This window comes from Pezoporus wallicus, unplaced genomic scaffold, assembly GCF_028554395.1.
Source record: "Pezoporus wallicus isolate ANWC-B61680 ecotype Strahan unplaced genomic scaffold, APGP_CSIRO_Pwel_v1 contig_4131, whole genome shotgun sequence".
Lineage (NCBI taxonomy): Eukaryota > Metazoa > Chordata > Aves > Psittaciformes > Psittacidae > Pezoporus > Pezoporus wallicus.
This window is the reverse complement of record NW_026641950.1, coordinates 536,535-562,928: the sequence shown is the minus strand read 5'-3', so window position 1 is coordinate 562,928 and position 26,394 is coordinate 536,535. Positions and strand designations below refer to the sequence as shown.

Below are 26,394 nucleotides of genomic sequence, written 5' to 3'. Positions count from 1 at the left end.
TTCCTACACAGTAAGAAAGACATATTTAAGCCTCAAAATGTATGTTGTCATAAATATAGTATGTTTTGGAAACAAACAAACAAACATCTTTTTGAAAGTACAAGCTACTTAAACCAGCTACAATTTGCTAGAGTAAAAACTTGATTTTGAACTAAACAAAACATTGCTCACAAGAAGTAGCAGCTCTAAACACAAAGGAAAAAGCCAACTGGATAAAAACTGCACATTACTATTAGGGAGATCACGATGACACTTTTAAACTCACATTCAGAAAGTACTAGACACAGAAGAACAAATATGAGACAAAAAGGTTGCTGTCTTACTACAGTCAATGATGTCCGTTTGTTGCTCATAAATAACAGATCAAGCCCTTCTACATTTTTCCTCCTTCCTCTCCTCCTCTTCATGGGCGGTTCTCCATCTATTAAAGAGCCATTTAGTAGATGCCTTGTGGGTGTGCGTGAAAGACCTGCTTGCAGCAGCTCCATTTGAGTTTTAAAGGCATCAGACACGGGTGTGGAGACATTAGGCAAGATAAACTTTGAAGTAACAGACGAAAAATTCGAGGTAGAACTTGCTGCCTCTCGTGAGGCTTTTGATAAATCTACAACCTTTTCCTGTCCATTTTCTGAGACCACCTGAGACTCACGTAACTGGGCAACCATTTCCATAAGATTTCTCCTTTTGGCAGCTCTCTCAGCTTCAATTTCAATCTTTCTTCGTCTCCTCCTCCTCTGACGTGGAACCGACAAATTGAGTGCATCTTCCTAATGAAAAATGAGCATTTCCAAACATTAGCAAAGCTCAGTTTGCTATGCTGAATTTGCAATAAAAGTGCAAACATCTAACTCTGAAAACAAAGCCTTCATTTTATTCAAGGAAACGCTTTTTTTTATTTTTCCTATTTTACGTATAGAAATGCTATTTTTGTATTTTTTTCTATTATGCAAAAGAAATGCATGCAAGATAAAATGGTTTATGCAAGAAAAAGATGCAGTCTTGCCTTTGATAACTGAGGAGAAGCGGTAATATCTTCACTGCCACTGGCGCTGGCTTGACCAACCATGGAGAGCTCTGCAAAGCTCCTTTTTTGTAGAGGGCTGTCCACAGCTGTTGGAGTATACCCAGGTATGAGCCCCTGGAAATCAAACATCTGGCGCCTATTTACTGGCCACTTCCCTTTCAGCACTGCTTCACAGATGTTGTCTAATCGGTTGATCATTACTCGGTCCTGCGTAAAGGGAAAGTAAATAATGAACCTTCAGTGTGAAAGTTGCCTTTTGAACTTAAATGAGTGTAATGACACATTCCAGCTTCCAAAGTGCAAGAAATACTTTCAAAACCAAATATTCTTTCAGGTCAGGTTAAAGTGGTCACCTTACAAGAAGCTAATACGCAGCCAATTTTGTAGAATAAAACATCACCAGAATTTAAAAACTGCATTTCCACTGGGGGAAGGAGAAAGATCAAGTTTTCTGTATGACAATGTACTGACAAATCTAACAGAAACTCGGTACTGTTTTACACTTCAAAACTTCAGCAGTCAGCAGAATCAACAGTTAGTTAGGTAGGGAAAATCAAAACATATGCAATCACTATCTTAAAGCTGCAGTTCTCGAGATCCAACAGGCTGAATCTGCAATTCTGTCCTAGGAAGTGGATCCTCATTAGCGTCACTATTAATAAAGTTCAACATTATGAAATGGGCACCAACCTAGGGACATCTAATGAACGTCAATTTTCATTCCACGCCCATTATCACTTCAAATTTCACTGAAGCGTGTACTCTAAAAATCTCTAATTATGTTTATTAGTCTACTTATACTGAACCTACACAGAATTTTTTGGTTTACTTTTACACTGTAACTGGAGTAAGATTTCACTCCATGTTTCCAAAATACATGCTGAAAGCAAAGAAGATGAGTATCATTTCATTTTTTCCATTTCAGTATTCAAGCACATTCTACACTACTCTGCTTGAAGTAGTAGAAGCTTCCAACCTATGAGAAATACTGCTGGTTAGGGAATACGAGCATCAGTGAGCTTCCTGAACAGCAAAACAGTGCAAAGCCACTAGCAAATCTCAGCAGCTGCAACAGACTGCTTGCTTTCCCCAGTAATAAGCCTATTAAGAGCAAGGTCCCCCTGCCCTGCCCCCCTGTCCCAAACCAGATGGCCCGGTTACGGTGATTAGTAAGCTTAAGACTATTACTACTTTATTTCCCTCTGCCCTTACTGCAAAAGAGAGTACTAAATTATGGATGGATTTATTATGAAAGGGCAGGGTTTCCTATTAAAAAAAAACAAAGCATTTCTTATTAGATAATTTCCTACACTGTTACCAAAATAAGATATAGCTTTATCCTATCTAAAACTGCTGCTTCTGTTTGCAGGATACCTTAATACAATTACATCTGTCAACATTACATAACAGTTTAGATCATGTAGGTCCCCGGAACACTTCTTTACAATCTCCTCACTCCTAAATAAAAAGGTGATCTTAAAAATCTTTGATCTCAACAGTGCAGATTGCTCTGCAGACAAAATCTTTAATACAAAATTATAAGCTTGCTTCCATCAATGGAGGTGCAAGTCTGCTGACATACAGTTATGGAGCCTATGAGAAACTCGTGTTTGTCAGTAGTTTTTGTTTTAACCAAAGGACACTATTTACAGTAGACCAATTCATTTTCTCTGCTAATTTGTCTGAAATTGAAGAACAAAATGCTATGCCACAAATCATTCTCAGTAAAAAGTCCCTTGCCCACTCAAAGTGCAGACTCCACATTTACCCTGTTTTATCTGTATTGAAAAAAGACACAAGCCCTTCTCCCCCTAACCAACCTTAGGCCAGAAAGAGAAGGCAAATGTTCTCTCATGAAGCAGCTGAACCACTGAGGCATCCCCATCTTCCATGTAGAATCCATCGCGTGTTTCATCTCTTGCGGTACTCATAGAGGCATTGCTTTCTTCATCAAAATTCTTACCCTGAGAAACTGCTCCTGCTGAGTAACAACCACAATCAGGTATTAACTACAGAAGTTCCCAACCACCCAATATCAACCGAACTAGCTAGACAGGTTAAAACCACCAGTCTTGACACAACATTTGTAACTCAGGCTTTTGTTCAGAAATTACTACAGCAGAGCCGTAACCTTATGCATTTGGCACACAGACCATGCTCACTGGCTCAGTAAGCTATCTTGGAAATCATCCCTTGTGGGGGAATACCCTGCTGATGCTGGATGGCTTTCATGAAAGCTTATCTAGCCACCTGATATGCGGAAGGGCAGAAGAACTGCTACATGTAGCCCATCCCAAGCTCCATAATGGCTCTCTGTGTGCCACTCACCAGCTGGCACAAGCCACAACAGCTGTGGGCCTCATGCTAAGCACACAGAATAGATCTGATCAACGCATTACCTTCAGGTTGGGAGGATTCTTCTGATTTATCATCATCATCCATTTTCTCCTCTTCATCTTCTTCTGAACCTTTCTCAGAAATAGATTTTGGGTCTACATCTGTATTCATTTCTATGTCTTTCAATTTACATTTAACAGAGCCAGGCTCAGGTTCAGCATCACAGTCCGGTTTAGTGTCCTTATCTGCAATATCTGTCTCCTCTTTGATATCAGACTTTTCTTTGGCTGCTGGATTTTCAGACCCTTCAACTTTAGACTCCATTTGTTCTGTAGTCTTTTCTTCTTGTACGGGTGTGGATGGTACAACAGGTGGTGTTTGACTGCAGCCAGCACCCAGAGGGTTTACAGAAGAGACAGTATTTGCATTGCCAGTCCCTCTGTTTTGAGCAAAGTTTTTGTGAGCCTCAAGAAAAGAGAGTTCGGGATCATTCAGAATGTGATAATCTGTCCTACTGACTCCATGTTTAGCAGCACCAACCAGTAAGTCTTTGTCATGTTTACCACACTCCCACCACTCTGGCAGGTCCAAGCTTGGTTGGCAAAGTTTTAGCCTCTCCCCTAACTGCGGGTGATGGAGAACCTGTTCACGGATTTTCCGCAGCAGTTCTATGCGGTACAAAGTTCTAGAAGCACGCTCTTCTGTGATGGGCTCAATCAGTGTGGAAAGATCAGGTGGTTCTGCAATGACATCAATGTGTGCTGTTTAAACATCGACTAGATGTACACCCATTTCAAAATCATCACACCTGGTAATGACGTTTCAACAGTTCCCATGTTCTCCTCACAGTTATGTTATTTCTACGGTCAGTTAAAACTTACCATCATCTGGTTTGACTGGCATCCGGCACACTCGTCTACACATATTCACAAAGCCATTAAAATACTTCTCCAAACTTTCATCGGATTTTTTATCAAGCCTGGCAAATGCTCTGAATTGATTCCAGTCAAACTGATGTTTTACAGGATCGAAAATAATTCCAAAAGTAGACACTACACGATAAAAATCAGCTTCTTCTCTTCTTGTCCATCTAGTCAAGGAAGAAGAAAGAGAAATGAGAACAGTGAATAAGTAAGAGTCCCAAACCTAGTTTGGATGCCCTTAAGTTTATTCTTTCAAAACAGAAGAGTGGCACTGGTGACACAAAAGCTCAAATAAGATTTGAAGAAATACCACTGAGAAACTCACTTCTGTCGTTTTTCAGTTATTATAGCTTCCCTTTCTGCTTCCAGTGCCCTCACTTCTTCCCGAGGCCGGCGTCTCCTGCGGTCAGTCTTCATTAGTGCCTCTTGCCTCATTTGTTGCCTTTTATAGCTGCGCTGATAAGCAGTAATGAGGCGACGCAGACGGGTAGTCAGGGTTGAAGTGTTGGGCCAGTAGAGTTGGCCTAACTCAGAATTACTTTCGCCATGCTTGTCTAGAGAATAGAAAAGTATTTTTGCTCAGCAAAACCACCACTAAATATTCAAAGTTCCTATGGCTATAACTAGAGTCCTGTTTTATCAGGTAAGATCATATGCTTCATTAACATTTGTGCACTACAAATTAGAAATAGGAGAACTACATTGGTAGGAGATAAAAAAATACAATCAAACCATCCAATTCTACAAACTCAGAAATGCTTGTGAAGCATTTAGATGTAACCATCACGCATTATAATTCAATGTTATGAATGCAAATGTATTATGAATACCGTAAGTATTTAAATTAATGCATCTTTAAATATATTACACTAAGAAGATCATTCTGCCTCTGAGGAAACACCTATGCTTATGATTTCCCATTCTACTATTCTCACTTAAACTTGGCAATTTTCCTCTAAAGTGAGGAAACAACATATCTGTAACTTCCAAGACTATCTCAGCAAAAACATCAACGGCTGCATTATGAAACATCCCGTCTTTATCATCACAATTTCTACTATGTAATTAGAAACCCAGAAAGCCATAATGTGAATTATTCAAAGACATTAAATAATTGGTTTTGAAAGATATGAAGCATGAAGAGATTTGGCAGCAAGAAGTTTACTGTGGTGCTTTCCCAACCCACCATCTCTCCCCTCACGCGCCAATATTAACAGTCCACCTTTCACTAAATGGTTGATTTTTGCCTTTTTAATTTCTTTGCTATAGCTTACTTGGGTGTATTTCTACGGACTCCTCTTTGTCTTCTGGAGGCGAGTTTGCAAATTCCTTAGGGAGAAGACAGAAGTTATTTTAGTTTTCAGTTTTGACCATATGTTACCATTTCACAAGAAAAATACGTCATCTCTCAAACACAGCAGCAACCAGTCCCTGTAAGGTGTGTTTATCTAGTAGCTCTCAAGAACTGCACTTTAAAATAAACATGGGGAATCAATTACAATTTTATGCATTTGCAATTACGGAAAGTTGGAAGTTCTTACATCAATTTCATCCTTGAAAGGAGTTCTGGTTGGCTTATATTCTGGATCTTCATCCTCTCTGTCAAATTCACCACTATAAAATATTTAAAAGACAATTTTTCAAGAAACATATTTGTTTTGAGAGGGGCTGATTTTCTGGACAAAAGCAAGAAAGCTACAAAAGCCGGCAGTATGGTATAGTACACATTTATGTTTCATGCTCAACTGTGTCAACAAGTCTATGTACTTTTTACATCATATGATCACTTCAGAACCTCAGGCAAGATGTAAGCAAGATACGACACATGAACTCATGCCAACATATACAATGCTAATAAATTTATTAATTTTTTCATGTCCTCCTTACCCATCACCACCATCTGCTAACATGTCTGTCCCTCTCTGTTCAGCAGCTATGGCCTTTGCATCAGGCATGCCAACCCGTTCCAGAAAGCAGAGTGCTGGATCAGCTCTCATAGAATTGTACTTCTCATAACCTGCATGCAGAGTGCAAGACAAATGTGTTTGGTTGTTTTTAAAGCTATGACCAACTGCGAACAGAATAGGTTTAGGCAGTAGAAGTAAAATCTTCTGGATTAATTGATTTAAATAAAACCAAAGGAGCTGTCACCATGCTGAAAACAACCATTTCAGTCATGTAATGAAATTTTTCATAGTGGTAAATTCCATCCGCATAGAAACATTTTCACATCAACAGCATCAACAAATAGCAGCTACTGAAGAAAGCTGTGAATTTAATGTCTTTATAAGGTAAAGTAAAAATCTTTCACAAGTGAAAAACTTCTTTAAGTTTGCTATATGAATTTCACAGTGGTTCTCCACATTCAATACTCCCTACTGGAAACATGCAGATGTGAATGGAAACACACGCACATTTTCTATAGCTCCAGCCCTGCTGGAACCCTCAGTGTAGGCTGCAAAAATGCTGTATACATGGGTTATACGTAGGGCCAATGAACCTGTCTTATTAGGTTTAGGATGATGCATGTCAGTAAGATGACACTGTTCCCTCTATGGTTTTCAAACTGCTGTTTGCTTTTTTACTGCCCAAGTTGACTAGATGGAAAATGGCAGATCCCAACAGTGCACCGCAGGAAAATGATTTTTAGACTAGACTTGCCTCAGCTGAGCCCACAACACAGAGCTGCTGTACATAGGCAGAACAGCACAATTCAATTAGGATTTGTACTACAACACACTGCTCCTAACTGCTGTAGAGCCTGAAGCCAAACTGTAATCATGAAAGGTTTTATAAGCCATCATTCTCCCCTTTAGTCAGGCTGGGCTGCTGAGAATACCTCTGCAACCTCCAGAGAATTGGGATTATAATCAGGAATCGCTCACTGTATATATCATGCCAGCTCTGCATCCCCAGCCTTTCAAAGTTAACAAGGCTGCATCCCACTCAAGGGAGCCGGGAGTTCTCAACACTGACATTTGTGAAATATTGCTTGGAACAAAGCCCAGGAGGCACTTGTACAGATTAATAGCAGAGGTTAAGCCCACCGTCCACTTTGACACTGGTTGGCAGAGTTAGCAAGTGAAGCAGTGCTGGAAGCGAAGTTTATGGAGATCTATCTTACTATTTGGCTATTATTTAAACAAATATGGTTTTGTTTTATTTACAGCCAAGAAAGTAATGTTTTCTTCTCAAATGTTCTGCAAACATTTAAAAACAGCATCTGATATTTACAGCTCATATTAGGGTTTTTAATGCAGGCAGGAAAAAAGGGAGATACAAGCCAACAGTTCTTTGGAACAATACTTGTTAATATTATGACTGAACAGTCCTACACACAGAAAGCTTTACAACTGAGTTTTGTTCAGAGTGAGACATCACTTACCGTGTTTGAATACTCCAATTAAGAGGGATTTATCTGCCTCCTTATCCCACCAGTCTGCAGGAACTTCAGCATGGAATGGCTCAGGTATCCATACATCTACTTCACTGTGAAGACACCATTATATATATTCTCAAAGGCACTACTGGACAATTCATTTATTTATTTTTTAATAAAGAAGGGGTTCACGCTGTTCTCTAAATATGAATTTTGAGGGAAGACCCAAAACCCAACATAGGAATTTAGGTAACTTGAAAAATAATTAGGATGGTTAAACAAAAACACACACGCACCCCCCTTAAGCCCCCCCCCCCCCCAAAAAAAAACCCCAACATTCAGCTATTTTGGGAGTGGAATGACAATGCTTATCCAAATATGATTAATTCAAGATCTTAGCATATCTTTAAAAATTTTTTAAATTGAGATAGAATAATCCCTCAATATCAACAGAACTGAAAATCCGCCTTTGTCATTTCCCACATCGTTTCCTCCCCCAAGGAAACTACCCACCGCTCTTGATAAAATAATTAAGGCTGCTTGAGAATAGACATTTAAGAGATAAACCGTGACAACCTTTAAATGCTCCACTACTACAGTACATGTATTTTACAAAAACCAACGTCATACAGCAAAAAAAAAATCAACCTGCACTTGCACTAACCTTGAATCAGCACCCTCTAAGATCTTGTCTGCTTGGTCCCCTATAACTTCTTGTCGTAGATAGTAGAGCATGCGGACACGCAGCAGGACCCTGAAGAGGAAGGCAGAGGGGGAAAAAAGTTCTTAACTTCAGGACTGTTTGCCAACAGTGGCTTTTGGCAGCTGCTGCTGTTCATCCATCATCCTGCCAAGGCTGATTAGCCATGCTGTATGGTAGGCTTGAAGCGTGACAGATGGTGGCACATAATCACCTCTGTGTGGTGCTTTCTGCTGGCTTCCAACAGGCCTGCCTGGCAACTGCTTACACTGCACAGAGAGGGACCCAGCTCAGCCCGGCCCCACTGCATTTCATTTAGTTCTACCTAGTGCAGCTTGTGAAGTTTAGACACGTACTCTACCACTGCCTCTGAAGTATTGAAGCAAGTTTGTAAACAACTGAGCAGATGGCTTTCAGTAACTGTTCTGCTTCATTATCTCATAAAATTTCCTCAGCTGCTGCCTTAATACCATTTTTGGAAGCACATCAGAAGTTGTAGGAATAAACAAGATATAAAATCTGGTTTTACTACCTTACAATAAACCCTCAATATGGAATGTCAGGTTTGCAGATTATACAACTTTTTGCTTCCAAGAATGGGGGGAAAAAATAATCCCCCATTTCCCTTGGGAGATATTAACTATTTTTACTCTTTATAGTTCAAACTGCTATTTAATTTTACCTGTGCACAACCTAACTACTATGAGGAAGTGAAAAATCTTCATTGCCCATGTTTATTTCTTCCCCATTTCTGCAATACTACAGTCATTTTTGGAAGCGCTGTCAGGTGTTGTGGTCACACTTGAAGCTGGCAGGAGAGAGCATGGCAGACTAGCTTTTCAAGGTGACTAGAAAAGAGGTCATCTCTGTAGAAAAAGTATCTACCTGAAAATAATCCTGCTCTCCTATGTTTGCCCAAATCAGGGCACCCCCTGCTGCCTAGTTCATGAAGTAGAATCAGTACCAGCTAAAACGGAGATTACTCAGCCTGCCCTCTCGCTGTACCCAAATTCATCACGGCAACTGTTGAATTGCTGCTGCTCCTGGAACAGCAAGGATGACCAGAGAAGCAGTAATCTGATCACTCGCTTGCATGAAAAATTTAGACCACCACCAGTTTTGAGAGCTCCTCATTAGAGATCAGATGCAACCAGAGCAATACCCGGTTTTACACGTGTTATCCAAGCAAACCTCAGAAGAGCAGGGATTTGAATGAAGGTCATGTCTGCAATTCAAAACATGTCAGACATGCTTCTTTTTGTATGCGTGATAACTGGGACCAGTAAGGCGTCCCTGCTCCCTGTGTGGCTATGTAAATAAGCTGTTAAGGGTCTCTATCATCTTAGTATTAAGCAATAACAGCTGTTACATCAAGCCAAAGAAGAGAAGCTGGGAAAAAAAAAAAAAAAAAAAAAAAAAAAACAACCAAAAACCAGAGGCTCTTTCAGGAGTCCTATGCACTAAAACAGCATACATGTTGCATAAGGATAGGACGCCAATTCTTTTAAAGCCAACTGCGACTGGTACCTTTTGAAGGAAACTGAGATTATTAATTGGCTTTCACCTCTGTTTGTTTTTACCTGGGCTAAACATGGTGCTTCTACAATTCACTTAGTCCTGGTGGATCTGGGAAGTGAAGGAAAAAGACTGCAACTGAAAACATTCTTGCACATTTAGGATTCCTGATCCTGGTAATTATTCTACTGCATTATTACAGAACTAGTATTTTAAAAATGAATTTAAATCTGATCTGCAAACTGATAGAACAAGTAATGAAGACATGTTAGCTGGGAGATTAAAATAATGTTACAGGGAAGAATTTAATTACTTTAAGAGCAAGTAAAATGTAATAACAGATCAGAGTAACAGTACAGAAAAAATCAGAAAGCAGTTTATTTGGAAGTGCACTTGCTAATATAATTCTGTAAGTACCTGTTTTCATCAGCTGAGAATTAAGCTTGCTTAGCATCTGGAAACAAGCTAATAAACCCCTTAAATGCCTTTCCTCCTTCACATCACACCCCCTATTGACAGGCTACAGGTACTTTTAAAATCAATAATTTCTTTCCAGTAAACAGTAGTAAGGCACAATATATATTAAAACCACAAAAGTAATTTATGACCTTTCAGTAACACTGCATTACATCTGCATGGTATATATGTAATGAGGAGTATAAGTCTGAAATAAAACAAAACCCCCAAAACTCCCAAAGCAAATACCCTCTCCCCAACCTCCAAGCAAGCTACTTTTGGGCCAAGGGTTAGGGTCAATGTCTATAATGAAAAACACAGTAAGCAAAACTGAGATGGAGAACCAGGATGCTGTCAAAGGAAGCTGACACAACTAAGATACTACAAAACAAAAGCCAAAGGAATGTAACAGAGGCTCTTAAGAGACATTCTGCAACAGTAAAACAATGTAACATCCAATGATCTTTAATCCCAACAGCTTTCAAGTTTAACAATATGTTTAGAATTTCAAAAATCATATCAGGGCACTGGTTCAGGTAAGAGAACTCAGTGATGTATTTTATCCCAAACAAAGCAGAAAAGGAGAAAAGAATATTACATAATAACTCTGGAAACTAAGAACTGGATATTTGACTTTAACATCTAAGGAACAAAACTTTAAAGGACATCAGCTTGAAAGGACCCCACAAGAAGGGTAAGAAATAAAAAAAGCTTTTGTTTAAAGACAGCCAATTGTCAAGAGAAATAGACTTAGTGTAGTCTTTCCTTTATATGGTAAAAAGAATAACCTCATCTGATTCCATCATTATTTACTAAGTAGAAAACCATTTTCTTCAGAACTGTGCTGATCAGTCATAAAGAGCTTACAGAAGTATCCAGATATCTGTTAAGATGATTATCCCCAAATTAAAAAGTAATAATGGCTTTTTCATCGTATTAAATGCCCCTGTGTCCTATTAAAAATATCCAAAAGAATTGTGGGCATTTCAAAAGCATGTAGTAAAACAAACCCCTCTAAATGAAATATTTATTAATACTTACTTATTGCAGTGATGTTTGAGATGTTTCCTATAGCTGTCCTCTTGAAATAACACATCTGGATTACAGGTTGTGAGCCAATCAGCGTCTTGCAGCATTGGCTGTGAACTCTGGGCTTTTACTTTCTTGCCCTTCCTCCCTCTGGGCACTGGTGCAGACAGACCTACGTAAAACCCCAATACTTCTTATACAATCTTAACAGAAAAAGCTCTCACCCCAAATGACATTACAAATATCCATCTAAAGCTATCACTGCTGTATTTATTCCTTTCTGGGCAACACCACTCCCAAAACCTGAACAGCAACATAATTCAGTACAGAAAATTGCAAATAACAAAAATAAACCAAAATTTTCATGCAAATTTAGGTGTGAATATTTCAAAACTCAAAGTGCCAGCTAGAAAACAGTGGTATATAAATATTTTTTGTAAAAACTCTCATGAATTTGAATGGCCATAAGGAAACAAGCTTTCTGATTTATGGCAATTTGAAAGAGATTAACTCCAGCAGTAGATGCCACTTAAATATCACTCTGGAATACCTGGTCAAAACTGATTTATGGAAATGAACACTGCAAAGTGTTCAAGGGAGACTTGCCCTTTAAGTACAGACCAAGTCAAAGCCCACCTTACTCATAAAACCTGACAAGATTCTATGACATGTCAGAATGGCTATAGTTTAAACTAAATACATAGCACAACTGAAGCAATTCCTTCCTATTTACTGGAAACATTATTTGATTGAGTTGACATACCGGAATGATTAACCAAAGCTCTAGTTTGCCCATCTGCAGTTGGAGTGATCAGATCCCAGATGAAACTTTTGATATTTTCATCCCCTTTATAATGATTAAGACAATACACCAGGATAGTCCGGCAGATGGTTTCCACATCTTGCTCTGTTAGCTGACGTTTATAGCGCCCATGTGAGAGGATGTCAGTCCACCGACCCCAGCTATAAGAAAAACATGTTCAATATAACAGCCAGGGCACTGACTGGTGTTTTAATTGCTGACTTTCAATTTAACTCCTGGTACCAAGTAAGTTGGGACCTCCTGCATTAGCACCGATGTATTTTGCATTTGCAGGTTACATCAGGGAAGCCAACCTCTACCACCAAAGGGTTAAGAATGTTTATTTTACAGAACAGGCAATAAATTCACTGCTCGTAAAGCTGCAATTGGATTACACTCAAAATAATAAAGTACATATGTTTAACTCTAATGGTCCCAGTAAGCTACAAATACGAAATTCAACCAATACCTACAAACATGGTATTTGGGGAATCATTCTTATTTTAATCCTGAAATCCACTGTTAACAATTGTTGTAAACAACTTCCTAAAATAAAGACACTCATTCTGAAGCTCACCATGTTAGCAGTCAAATATAGCTACTTGCTTTCAAAGACGTAAAACTCAAATTATTAACTTCAATGGGGAAAAATATAAAGTATCAAATAGCTGAATTTAAGTGGCCCCAAAATACCAGAATCTATGTTGAAAACCTCCAGATTGACTGTTGATTTCACAACCACATTGTTCTTTACACACACACTTTTTGTTCTCCAAAACACTTAGAAAAGAGAGATTAATCCTTGCTAACTCAGGAATTCTTTACGCTATGAGAAACCATTAACAAATACTCTGGCATTACAAATCTACGTCTATTACTGATGAGCTCATAGCCATCTGTGAGACACTTTTAGCTAAGTAACACATATATACACAACTTATATATACATACATCAACTTAAAATCTCACTGGCATGTATACAGTGTACTGAGGTAAAGCTTACACAGTAAGAGATTTTGTGAATGCGTCCAAGAGACAGATGAGTTATTTACTATATAACATTTCCACATTTTCAGTTCTGTAACCACAATCAGTATATTTAACTTGTATATCCTTACCCATAAACCAACAAGTTCTTCTCCACCCTGAAACATTCACTTCTTGCATAACCCTGTGATTTGTCCTGAGGCCTACGGGGCTTTGTGCTAGGTTTTTCTTCAGAATCACTTTCCAGGTCTGAAAACTCCATCAGTTCATCCTCTTTGACTGCACTGTAGAGTCTGGTTTGCTTTCTTACTCTTGGTGTATCGATAACAAGGTTATTCTATAATCAAAGTGAAAATATAAAACTTTAGGAGAAGGGAAAAATCTTCAATTTAATTGTACTAGGAACTATTGCAAAGCTCTTACCCTTCCATTTAAAGCATCAATATCCAGCTCAGCTTTCTTTGCCCACTTCTGCCAAAAATTAGGATCATCCAAGGAAATGTCTGTCCTGTTCCCAGATGCAACAAAACTAGCCTGGCAAATGTGAAAACAATTGCGTTGGTTTCTTAACAGTATGCTACAAAGACTATCTATTTTCACCAGTAAATAAAATACTTAGGAGTTATGAAGTTGTAATTTCAAGAAAGAAAAAAGGTAAGCCTTGAAATTATCACAACTGGAAATACAGATAACACAACACTTGTGAGGGAAATATCTAAGATGAGTACCTTGACACAGAAGGCAATTTAATACTACTTCCATCTACCCTGGTCACATTTTATTAATTTTCCTCTGAATGTCAATGCACACCTTTGCAAATGTTGAGCCTTTTCCTTCAGATTCAATAGTAATCGTATGTGTTCGCCTTAAGAGAATCTGATCAATATCCTCTTCACAGAACTTAGACCCTTCATCTTCCTCATCCATCAGAGCACCATATGCCCCCTTTCGAAGAAGATCTTCTATTTCTTTCTTAGAAAGCTGTTGCACCTGTAACATGTAAGAGATGGGGGGTGGGTTTGGGTTTTTTTGCACATGTGACAGCATAATCAGACTGACGGTATTCCTATTTAGCATTTTAAGAACTGAAACTCTATGATAATGTGGTATCGGTCAATTAAACATTCATGCTGAGGTCACCTTTAAAAGAAGAATACAAACAACAAAATTCTTAGGGTGAAGTTATATGAGTGGTTTAAACTATTTAATAATTCATTGTCACTGACTCCCTTTACTTCAGCTCTTATGATTGCTGAATTCCTCCTGGGCACAGATTTAACTTACTAAACTGACAAAGAGCTAAAGCGAAAGAAATACAAAGCAAGAAGTCTACACCATAAAGACGTGACTAGAAGAACTCCAAAAAGTGCTGGGATGAACATAATGTAAAGGATGGAATGATGAGAACGGATGTGGATTGAGGGAACATGACTCCACCTGCACGCTTTAGGCAATAAATGAGCCATTAGATAGGCTGAGCCAGTTCAGGTAGCCCTGCCCTTAATTAACCCTACTTTAAAATACATGCTATACTCCCATCTGAAAACTGTTCTTCAGCTATATACAAACAAGCCAAGGTAAGTGTTGTGCTTTCGTAGGATTTGTTTATCATGCATGTTAGTATATTAATTCTCACCCCATTTGTAGCGTTTTCTCTTCCACTCATAGACTGTAGCACAGCCTTATCAAGGCCAAGCTTCAGGCTAGCTTTGTCAAACATTTCCCTTTCGTAAGAGTTCCTTGTTATCAACCTGTAAATTTTCACTGATTTACTTTGCCCTATTCTGTGACATCGTGCTTGAGCCTGGTGAAACAAAGACAGATAGTTACAGGTGACAAATCAATGCAGAGAACTTACTTTAAAAGTCATTGCTTTCAATATAAGTAATAATCTTTATGCTTTCAAGAGAGGGACAGCAGATAATTTCTCTTGTAGGTGTAGAGAATATCACAGCAAAAGGCAAATAAATATTTTTAAGAAAATGATATCTTGTAGTATTACCTGGAGGTCATTCTGGGGGTTCCAGTCTGAATCAAAAATGATGCAGGTATCAGCAGCAGTAAGATTAATGCCTAGACCTCCTGCCCTTGTACACAGCAGGAAAACAAACCTATCAGAATCAGGTCTTGAAAACCTGTCGATAGCTGCCTGACGCAAGTTGCCTCTTACTCGGCCATCAATTCGTTCATAGGGGTACCTGAAATATAGATGCATTATATGGAGAACTTCATTGCAATGGCATTGTTTGTTAGAATATGCAATTAAACCAAAAAGGAACTATGCTACTATAGGGTTAAAAGACTACAACAAACTGAGTGACTGCTCCTGCATCCACTATCTTCATCAGTGGAAGACACTACTATGTCTCCTGCTTTGCTTCTTTTGGTAAAGAACAGACTTTCATTCCAAGGAATTAAATAAACATTCAGGCTTAAGCTAAAAATCTCTACAGCCACCAAAACATGTCACTGAGTAGTAAACCAAAAGGTTTAAAGCTTTCCATGTGAGGTCATTTTGTATTCACTCAAACGAAAAATCTCAGTACTTGCAATTTACAGGTATGCTTTTCCCTGTACCAGATCACTACAGAAAGTACTGTAACATGTTTGAATTTCATTCCTTTTCAATACCGATTATTCACAGGTTAAATACAGTGGCCACTGAGGAAAGCACAGTTTATTTAGAATTGTATTATTTTGTTGCTCTCACCGTCTTTGAATGAGGTAGTCTTCCAGTATGTCCAAGCAGCGCACCATCTGGGAAAAGATAAGCACCCTGTGGCCACCAGCCTTCAGTTTTGGCAGCAGCTTGTCAATCAGTACTAGCTTGCCAGCAGCCTGGATCATTGCCTGGAGCTGAAAATCTGGAGAGTCGGCATTGTGTGTTTCTTTAAACTCTTCCAAAATTTTCTCTTCAGCACCTGCAAAGATTGGACAGCAATACAGGAACACTGCAAAGGGCTTTATTATCAACAGCGCGCCTGCCTTCAATGCCCTGTAGAAACTGCAGGAATGCTATAAGCATTATGTGAATAAACATTTAGAAAAGATATTAAGCTTAAATTTAAAGTAAACATGCACACAAATACAGCACAAATACAAAGTAACTTTGAGCATTCATTCTTTTAAACAGGAGTAAACCCTTTCCTGAATATATTCATGCAACTATTTGACACACGTAATTTAATGAAAAAATAATAAGAAAGAAGACTAAAAAGTAAACCATATTCCAACAGGTCAAATAGATTTTCTGTTCTTTTTAAAAATGCAACATGGAGGAAAAAATATCTTGTTTCCACAAGAAAATATAAGGAATAGAAATCACATTTGATGCCTGAGCTCCAGAATCACAACCAGGCTTCAACACGTGCATTACCTGGACCTGCTCCTTCCACTATTAATTATAGAATCAAAAATCCAAACAATGAAAAAACCCTAACTTTAGGGGGTAAGAGGAGGATAAGCAGCTGTAACATTATTATTTTTACTTTTTATTTAGCCTTCTCTTCTCACAGTGTATTTTTTTGTTGCTCAGTTTGAAGAAGCTATCCGATATTTAACTAATTCTGGAAAGAGTATGTAAGTTCTTTCTTGCCATTCTCTTTATCTATGAACACTATGTAGAGCAGCAAATATTTCCTGGTACTGCTCACTACCTGACGACTGAAATTCAGTTTCTTTTCAACCACTTCTGTGCTTTTATTAATTTTTTACTTTTGGTCACTTCTACAATCTGTGGACTATTCCAAGAATTATCAGATTACTGTTCTTGGCTACATAAAAGGTTAAGAATCTTCATTCTAAGTTTATTTCATATTCAAGTAAACCCTTTTTTTTTGGGCTACCTTTTTCAGTCTCTGTTTTTTCTTGTTGTTGGGATTGTGCATGTGTGTTGATTTTTTTTTGACAAAATACAGTTTACCAGGTATTTCTGGTTTGTATATTCAGCATCAATACTGCTTTTGAATAACACAAGGAAAGGTGGGAGGGTTGGGGGAGGAGGGAACAACAGCTACTGCCAGACTTCTGCTGAGCATCTCTCTTGCATCCCAGTTCCAAGTAGATGCCTGTAAACAAACACACAAATGCACCCTCCCTCTGCGGATGCTGGTTCAGTGCCTACTGTAATGTAGTGCCTTAACTAGATACCACCCTAAGCAGGCTGGCTGACTGCTTCCTATACTCAATACACTTGCATTACTAGATTTTACAGAAAGCGACAGACCATAGATGTGACTACCCTTGAACGCAGTTTTACATCCCTTAATTTTCCTTAGCTGGATTCCATACTCCACGCATTAAATGGTTTGCATGTAAGAAAAATAAACCCACGTGACAATAGTACAGCCAGACACTCTTTCAAGTGCCCTTCAAACGTATCACTTCCCACCTTGCAAAATGGGCAGAATTTTCGGTAGCACATCTCAGATTCTGTAGCGTGCTTACATTATTTCAGGATATAGCAGGCTGTCAAGTAGTTCATATACAGTAACTTGAGTGATTTTTCTTCGTTACATCATTTATTTCTTCCTCAATTGTGATATCCAAATTTAAGTTTTGCTACTACTAAGTAAACCAATATGCAAACACAGCACCTGCAAAAGCAAACCACCTAAGCCAAATACACCACAATAAACCCAAACAGGTCTAATGAATAGTGTACTTTCAGAATCAAGAGTTTGGTCTTGGCAAGACCCACTTCCATAACAGACCATGACCTCCAAAAATCTGCTCTTTCAAAAACCCTATCTTGGCTAAACCCTATAAAAGACCACTCTGTCTTTTCCAGTTCCATTTCAATTGCAATTAAGTGATGTATATTGAGAAGCCCATTACCCAAAAATCACTTGATGTACTACGTGTGGGTCTGTAACATGAGTTCCTATCCTAGGTTATTTTCAGTAGGGGATGAAAGGAAGGTATTTGAATGTAGTTTTGGTCCATCAGGGAAGCCCCCACTTCCAATCCCAATTAGGAGAGGCTAAGAGGCCTCAAGAGGGCATACAGAATAGAGCAGGAAACCTTCCCAGTGTTCAACACTGTATGATGTATAAGTGCAGAGGCACTTCCCATGACTGGCTCTTGGAGATGACGAAAGAGGAGTGATGTATAAAAAGTTGAGAATAGTTGCTGTAGATAAAACAAGGAGTCCCACTCTAAGAAAACTGACAGACAATGCTTTGCCCAAGTTGGTTGGAGAATACACAAAATGTAGTAACTCCCAAAAGTCTACTCAAAGACAGTCTCAGCTTACCACCATTTTCCTCTCCACAGAACACAACTACAAATCAAGAAATAAATGAATAAAACCACTCCACATTCAACTCCTACCATACTACTTCCACCATATAATCTACTATGGCTCTTAAATGAAGACGATCCAGAACACTTGCTTGCAACTATTATGCAAAACCAAACATACACCATTCTACTTGGATATTCCAGCACACAATGCAGTACTGCATGCTCACAAAAACAGTAAACTTGGAAGAAAACAAGGATTCAGAGGAACTTGAAGGAGGACTCAAGAACTTGCTACCACAACAAATGCTTCACAAGGAGAGTGCTATGCAACATCTTGTACTACCAGCACCGGACTCCTTAACAGAACTACAACAAACTTGTGCCACTGCTAAGTACAAAACCGTTAATCAATCAACAAGAGAAAACTTCAGATTCTGACAACTACAGTATGTAAGAGTGTTTTCTGTCCTAGAACTACAAAGGATGTGTTTGAGTAATTCCATTTCCACACTAATAACAATCAGGATTTGCTTTTCTCTCAGATCTGAAGGCTTGACCCTTGGTGTCATGTTGCTGCATGACACCAAGCAAGTCCAAATGTTCAAAAGTCACAATAATGTTATAAAGGCAAAAGCATTCAAGAGACAAGCCCATCTCCCTTTATTAGGGTTCAGATACAGTCATCAAAAAATATCTGAAATTCTATATATAGCCACCTGGACTTCAGCAGGTGACACTGAACGATACAAGACTTCTGAGGAAAAAAGCCCACAACTCTCTGCTGTAGGCAACACTGCAAGCATTACTCATGAACTCTATTTGACAAAACAAAGTAGCAGCAAAATATTCAGTTTGTTTCTTTTAGCAAATATGAAATAAGGAAAAATAACAGCAAGGTTAAAACTAGTTGAAAACCGAAAAACATAAAAGTGTCAAGTTCAGAAGCTCATAACCAGAACTTCCTGAACTATTTTCTGGTAAACTCTTTTATATAAACTTGAAGTAGCTGAGTAAACTTGACAGAAAGAACCAACAAACAAAATACCCCCACACCAGAACCACAAGCTATTTAACTGTAGCTCATCCAAGTTTAGAAACTGAGTAGCCCACCAGCATTGCTGAGGGGAAGTACTTTGGAGTAACCCTACATTACATCTTTGGAATAATTACTTGCGCACGAAGTATAATTAGATGTCATTTTGTGAATCAGTTTAAGTATTCTTTCCCCCATTTAAACAAAAAATGTCACAGAAAAAACCATAAGCAGTGCAATATGGAAGTCATGCAATAAAAAAAATGAAATCGTATATGGCTGTTCAACAAAACAGTCTTTCATCATGCAGCTTATAACCAGCATTAAACCAACCATAGCATAAATTATACACAATAAGGAAAAGGAGTTGGGAAACAAGAAACTAGTAGAATGCAACCGTGTATGGAGGCTTCTGTTACATCCTCAAAGGGCAGATTTGATTTGACCACCACACACAAGTTTAGCATGCTTCAGACAGCTATAGCTAGCTGGTTCATCACATGGTCAGTCCCTGAAACAAGGTCCCCAGGTAACTGGTCGTGGCACCAAGACTATCAAAAGTTCAAGAAGCATCTTGATGAGACTCTTAAGTCATATGATTTGGTTTTAGGTACTCCTGTGAGGAGCAGGGATTTGGACTCTACAGTCCTTGTGGGTTCCTTCCAGTTCTATGATTCTATGCTACTTGCCTCAGATAATCCTGATCTAGAATCAACAGCATCACTCTGGAAAACAGTATTTGTCATTAATGTCTAAGATGACAGTCATACAAATCTTTTCCTGACTACTTATATTAGGAAATGACCTGACAGCATGTGGCCACAGAAATCTAGCCTGGTCATCATTTCTTACCCCACACCTTTTGTTCAGAAGCTTTAAGGTACTATCTCATAATGTTCTATGGCAAGAAAATAAGAGCAGCTAACTCTAAGTCTGAAGAAAAAACTGCCAGATTTATGCCAGCATCCAACAACCTGCATGGTAACTGAAGTCTTGTTTGTCAGAGCTAACAGAAAGGAAAACTTGTTAACAGCAACACAAACTCTACCGGGGCTAAGAAACCTTGGGAAAAAGCACCACAGCTGTCCTCAAAGGCAATGCTGTCATGGCTGGCAGATATAGCCATACCTAAGAGAATCTAAACATTATCTCACTTTTCTACTTATGATAAATGAATAAATAAAAAGGCACACTAGAACAGAGTTTCCAACTTACTGAACTTCCTTACAACCATTTTTCAAATGAGAAAAATAGGAGGCCTACCATTAATAAGGTATGGATGATTGCAGCATTTCCGTAGTTCCATCATAGTGTTTAAAAGATTAGGTACATTTGCCTGACCTCCACCCTTGGAAAGAAATGTGAAATTCTTTTCAAGAATAGCACGGTAGTATTTCTTCTGAATGTTTGTCAGCTCAACTTCAATGATTGTTTCCTCTTTGGGGGCCAGGTTCTTTTCTACATCCTCCTTGAGACGTCTCAGCATCATCGGCTTCAAAATAGCTTGGAGTTTTTGCACCTAGGAAATATACACGTAATAAGTAACTGAATTAAAACTGCAAAGCTTCAAATACTTATTTTTCAATTTCCTCAATTCAAAATCCTTGTTTCCTAACTCAGATCCCAAGCAGAGTGCATATGTAAAAAAATGCTTCCTCGACAACCTACATACTGAGTGCTCATTGTTAACTCAGTGACGTATACACTTCTGAAGTCAACTTTCAGTGTGCAACCCCTTTGTTTAGTGACTGTTATTAAACAGACCTCACCTACAACTATCCTTCTAGACTAGGATAGTATTGCACACCAGTCATGTAGACCTAAGCCGAAGTACTGCTATATAAGCAAATCTGTCTGCAAGATCAAAGTTTACAATTAAACTTCTAACCGTTAGACACAACATTTAATACTATTTTTCCCTTATGTATCTGCTTCTGATGATTTTCTTATTTCCTCATTTTGACATCCACTGAAGTAGAAACTACTGACGCCTGGTCTCAAAAACATTTTCTTTCTGTGAATTTTGTAACACACTGATCATTTTTAGTGTCTCCAGGTTTTGCAGTGTATTCTTTAAGACACATCCTAAATGGGGGAGGGATGAAGAAATGTTCATTTCCTCAAATACATGGAATGGGATTGCAAGGAATGGAGGAGAAAACCCAAGTCATTAAAACATAATCTCGCCCATCACTTGAAAGATAAATCAAATTCCAAAACAACTAACAGTATGTCAGCAGAGGAGGCAGCTCTTCCAAACTTGTTGGCCCAAGCAATCCAGGCTCAAATTCTGCTCATGGCTGATGGCATTACTTTAGTAATAGTTCTATGTATGGCCTCAAAAGCGTCCAGTTCTGCTCTGCTGACATTTTCAACTGGCCAGACACAAGCTACATTGAGATTTAACATAGATAAACTCCAGCTCAAACACTACATTAACAGGACTACATGGCTCCTGGATCAGAGCTGGCTCACTTTCAATCAGGTCAGAGTCCATTCTGACTGGCATGCATCTGACTGCACAATCTGGGCAAACATATCCTATGATTCCCTCAGGACACACTGATTTTTCAAGGAGGTAAGGGGCTAGGGGATCTATTTTGTAATTACTGTTTTGTAATTTAGACTATTCCCTATGAAAGAGTTGCTGTCAAAGGAAGTTAACAAATTCAAGCAGTCAAAACTTAGAAATACCAGAAATTATTTTTCAGACAAAACCAACACAAAGTTGTACACAAAAACGCATGTAACCATGAAGTTTGAGTACCACAGGGTCAAATTAAGGTGCCTAAATTAAGATGCCATGACAAGGTAAGTCCTAATGTTAAAGTTACCTACTGACTTTTTAAAACACTTTCACACATACAAGATGATATTTAAATTTCATATATGATCATCAGAAGCTTTTACATTCTAGGTCCAAAACAGGCTGCACTAAGGGTCCTTCATTCTGCATTGACTTATGCATTCCTTCTATTGGACAGCTTGAGAAATCTGTTTCTGAATGAGTCAAAAAAATCTCCCTCCATTTGGTTACCTCTTGCTAAACTAGGTTTCAAATGTGTTCCTGTTTCCATGGAAGTCATTGATAAAACTCTCAGACGTTAACACCACAGAAGTTAGAGAGGACACTCCCCTCACTCTGACAGTGACGCTTAAGGAAGAAGGTCAGCTGGCAAGTTAATTCTCTTAAAGGAATTCTAGAAGCATTTTCTTCCAGCAACCATTACAAGGCACCTCACCCCCATTTTTAAATACCGTATTTCAACAAGGGGAAGCCTTTCGTGTTTCTGCATTATCCATGGACAAAGGATCCCATAAACAACAAACCCTGCCCTGCCACAGTGATACAGCAAATTACTTTTGGTCAAAAGCAGAAAAGTTAACAAAATGAAAACAAAAACCAGGGATAAAACTATTATGGTCTTCCAAAAAGTAAATAGGTATAATTTGTAAAAGCAAATAATAAAGTTCAGACATAATACAATGGATAATTTCACAACATCTAAACACAAAATTGTGCAAGAGAGGTTTACCTGTTCTTCTGTTTTCAGATCACCAAATTCTTGCATGAATGTGGTTTCTGATGGAAAGCGACCTGGTTCCAAGAAGTGAAGCAAGCTAAACAGCTCTTCTACTGTATTTTGCAAAGGGGTTCCAGTAAGCAGCACTTTATGTTCCTGAAAGGTTAAGGAATAGTTGCCTAGGAATCCATCTAGATTAATTTTCAATGGACTAACACACAAAATTCTCTTTTCTTTCCCTGTATGTATCTCTTATCTTTGCTTCTTCTCCCCACCCCCAACTACTTATAGCACTTTCAAAGACATTTCTAACTAGTATTCCATCCTTCCTTCAGCCCAGAAAAATACTGAATTACTTACGCACTTTCGAAAGTCCTTCCTATACAAGATATTTTACTGATCCACAACATCCTAGACCTTTCACAAATATAATGAACTTTAAATAGCAAAATAAGAACTGAACTTATCACACCACTTCCAGTGCACTTCCATCACTTTCCAGTGAAAATCCATCAATTTACAACACCTCCGAGAGATCTCAGTGCATTAATTTTTTCAGGGCTGGTGTGCAGGTTTCTAACATAGGGAACCTGAAGCAGAGTCCTACTTTCCATCTACACACAACAGAGCATGAATGGCAAAGACAAGAGTAGAAGTTGCAAATTGCTTTAGAGAAGGAGCCCAGAGAGGTTAAGCAACTAGCCGAAGGTCATACATGAGTTTACTAGTAGAACAAGAACTGACATGAGAAGTCCTGTATCTCCACATGCAGCCACGCCTAAAGGATCAGCTTTCCCCTAAGCAACCACAACAAGCAAAATAAAGTGCATACAGCATTTTTATAAACTTTTATCCATTAGATCTCAAGACTCCATGAAAAGTATTATTTAACAAACAGGGAGAAAGAATCATCTTATTTTTCTCTGTGTGCTTAATAAAAGTATTTTGTGCACATGATGTAATGCATACTTAGGTAAGCATCAGAAACCAACTCACTCTTCCCTTCCTTAGTCAGTCTGAAAGAACATCCTTATGGCCACACAACAAGGTAACTCTGGAGCTGACATTAATGCAGAGCAGTTTAACTCTCGCACACATATCTGGCCACCTGACCATGCTATATGTTTAAATAACTGTCTATGTGAAGTGACTATAGAGTAAGTCACATGTAAAGAGAGAAAGAGAAGAACAAATTAATCTTAACAGAATCCACATAATTCTAGGTCTAAAACAACGAAGAGACTTATGAAACATCAGCACTCAAAAATGGAAGGTATGATATGCTTGCAGGTATTTTAAAAACTTTCTCAGAAGCTCTCCCTCACTCTTAACAGCACTTGATGATTTTACTTGAGAAGAAAACCTCTTATTTTACTTTTTGAGGAAACCATAAATAAGAAGGAATAAAAATATGTAAGATGCAAACATAAATGTACACACTGACCAGATCCATCATCTTGAGTCCTTCCAATAGCTTACAATTCCTGTTCTTCAGCCTGTGGGCCTCATCGATGACTACGCAACGCCATGGAATGTTGCGCAGCTCCGGGCAGTCAGTCAGGATCATTTCAAATGTTGTGATAATGGCATGGAACTTGTAGGATCCCTTTATCACACGACCCTAAAAAGAACAGCAAAAGTTTAAGTAAAGTCCCTGGCACGAAAACAAGTACATCTGTTTCATCTTCAAAATTCATTCTTTAAAAATACAGAACAGTACAATGGCCAAGGCGCTGAATGAAGTAAATATAGTCATTATTGCTGACTCAGTGAAGGAATACAAATGTTTACTACTTGCTTCATGTTAGCTATGCTTTTAATCCTGTAAAAAGGCCCACAAAATCCCTGCATATACATTACAAAGACGTTATACGAGAACTTCAGTTGTAATTCACGTGGATTGTACTAACGCCTTGATGCATTAATGCACTGCTGCAACATTCAAAATAAGCTTTTCCAACTCCGTCAAGAGAATTTTCTTGAAATCAAAGGTATGGGACAGTCCTCCCAAACAATCCAAATAAGCTGTAAGTACATTAAGGCTTCATATTTATGACTATTAGAATATAGGTACGTAGCAAATAAAAAACAGACTAGGGACAACGTAGGCCGCCTCTGGAAGCTCTCGGGAGAACTAGCTACACAGGATTTAGAGAAGGATGAACTTCTGAATGACTTCTTTGCCTCGGTCTTCACTGGCAAAGGCTCTGACCGCAACAACCAAGTCTTGGAAGGCAGATGCAGGGACTGTGAGAATGAAGACTCTAGGCCCACTGTAGGAGAGGATCTAGGTTTGAGACCATCTTAAAAACCTGAATGTTCACAAGTGCATGGGACCTGATGAAATCCATCCGCGGGTCCTGAAGGAGCTGGCGAATACAGTTGCTAAGCCACTGACCATCATATTTGAAAAATCGTGGCAGTCAGGTGAAGTTCCTGACAACTGGAAAAAGGGAAATATAACCCCCATTTTCAAGAAGGGGAAAATGGATGACCGGGGAACTACAAACCAGTCAGTCTCACCTCTGTGCCTGGCAAAATCCCAGAGCAGATTCTCCTGGAAGGCATGCTAAGGCACATGAAAAACAACAAGGTGCTTGGCGACAGCCAGTATGGCTTCACTAAGGGGAAATCCTGCCTGCCTAATTTGGTGGCCTCCTATGATGGGGCTACAGAACTGATGGACAGGGGTAGAGCAGTTGATGTCATCTACCTGGACTTGTGCAAAGCGTTGGACACTGTCCCACATGACATCCTTGTCTCTGAATTGGAGAGACATCAATTTGATGGATGGAGCACTCGGTGGATAAAGAACTGGCTGGATGGCCACATGCAAAGAGTTGTGGTCAATGGCTCAATGTCTGGCAGGAGACCAGTAACCAGTGGTGTCCCTCAGGGATTGGTGTTGGGACTCATCCTGTTCAACACCTTTGTCACTGACATGGACAGTGTGCCGATGACACTAAGCTGTGTGGTTGGGTTGATACCCTGGAGGGAAGGAATGCCATCTAGAGGGACCCTGACACACTTGTAAGGGGGGCTGATGCCAACCTTATGAAGTTTAACCATGCCAAGTGCAAGGTCCTACACCTGAGTCGGAGCAAACCCAGGCACAGCTACAGGCTGGGCAGAGAAGAGATTCAGAGCAGCCCTGTGGAGAAGGACTTGGGGGTGTTGGTTGATGAGAAAATGAACATGAGCCAGCTTCATTATGTGCTCGCAGCTCAGAAAGCCAACCGTATCCTGGGCTGCATGGTAAGTAGCGTGACCAGCAGGTCGAAAGAGGTGATCCTGCCCCTCTACTCTGCTCTCGTGAGACCTCACTTGGAGTATTGTGCGCAGTTCTGGTGTCCTCAACATAAAAAGGACATGGAACTGTTGGAACAAGTCCAGAGAAGGGCCATGAGGATGATCAGGGGACTGGAGCACCTCCCATATGAA

At 39.1% G+C, this 26,394-nt stretch overlaps 1 protein-coding gene across 7 annotated transcripts in view; it reads right to left on the bottom strand.

The window, feature by feature from the left end:
- The window catches only part of CHD7 (chromodomain helicase DNA binding protein 7), a 133,338-nt gene that overhangs the window by 4,808 nt on the left and 102,136 nt on the right, over positions 1-26,394 (bottom strand). For 6 of the 7 annotated variants that reach the window (XM_057426244.1, XM_057426242.1, XM_057426248.1 and 3 more), the window contains 22 exons: positions 24,398-24,574; positions 22,966-23,109; positions 20,693-20,948; positions 15,863-16,073; positions 15,155-15,350; positions 14,789-14,956; positions 13,963-14,142; positions 13,576-13,686; positions 13,284-13,489; positions 12,127-12,326; positions 11,376-11,535; positions 8,328-8,417; positions 7,670-7,773; positions 6,172-6,301; positions 5,826-5,898; positions 5,559-5,613; positions 4,610-4,838; positions 4,243-4,451; positions 3,424-4,101; positions 2,845-3,005; positions 1,004-1,231; positions 324-767 (listed from right to left, as the gene is read on the bottom strand). In XM_057426244.1, coding sequence (XP_057282227.1) covers positions 324-767; positions 1,004-1,231; positions 2,845-3,005; positions 3,424-4,101; positions 4,243-4,451; positions 4,610-4,838; positions 5,559-5,613; positions 5,826-5,898; positions 6,172-6,301; positions 7,670-7,773; positions 8,328-8,417; positions 11,376-11,535; positions 12,127-12,326; positions 13,284-13,489; positions 13,576-13,686; positions 13,963-14,142; positions 14,789-14,956; positions 15,155-15,350; positions 15,863-16,073; positions 20,693-20,948; positions 22,966-23,109; positions 24,398-24,574 — 4,410 coding nt within the window. The remainder of the gene's footprint in view (positions 1-323; positions 768-1,003; positions 1,232-2,844; positions 3,006-3,423; positions 4,102-4,242; positions 4,452-4,609; positions 4,839-5,558; positions 5,614-5,825; positions 5,899-6,171; positions 6,302-7,669; positions 7,774-8,327; positions 8,418-11,375; positions 11,536-12,126; positions 12,327-13,283; positions 13,490-13,575; positions 13,687-13,962; positions 14,143-14,788; positions 14,957-15,154; positions 15,351-15,862; positions 16,074-20,692; positions 20,949-22,965; positions 23,110-24,397; positions 24,575-26,394) is intronic. The other variant, XM_057426247.1, reaches the window with a different exon arrangement.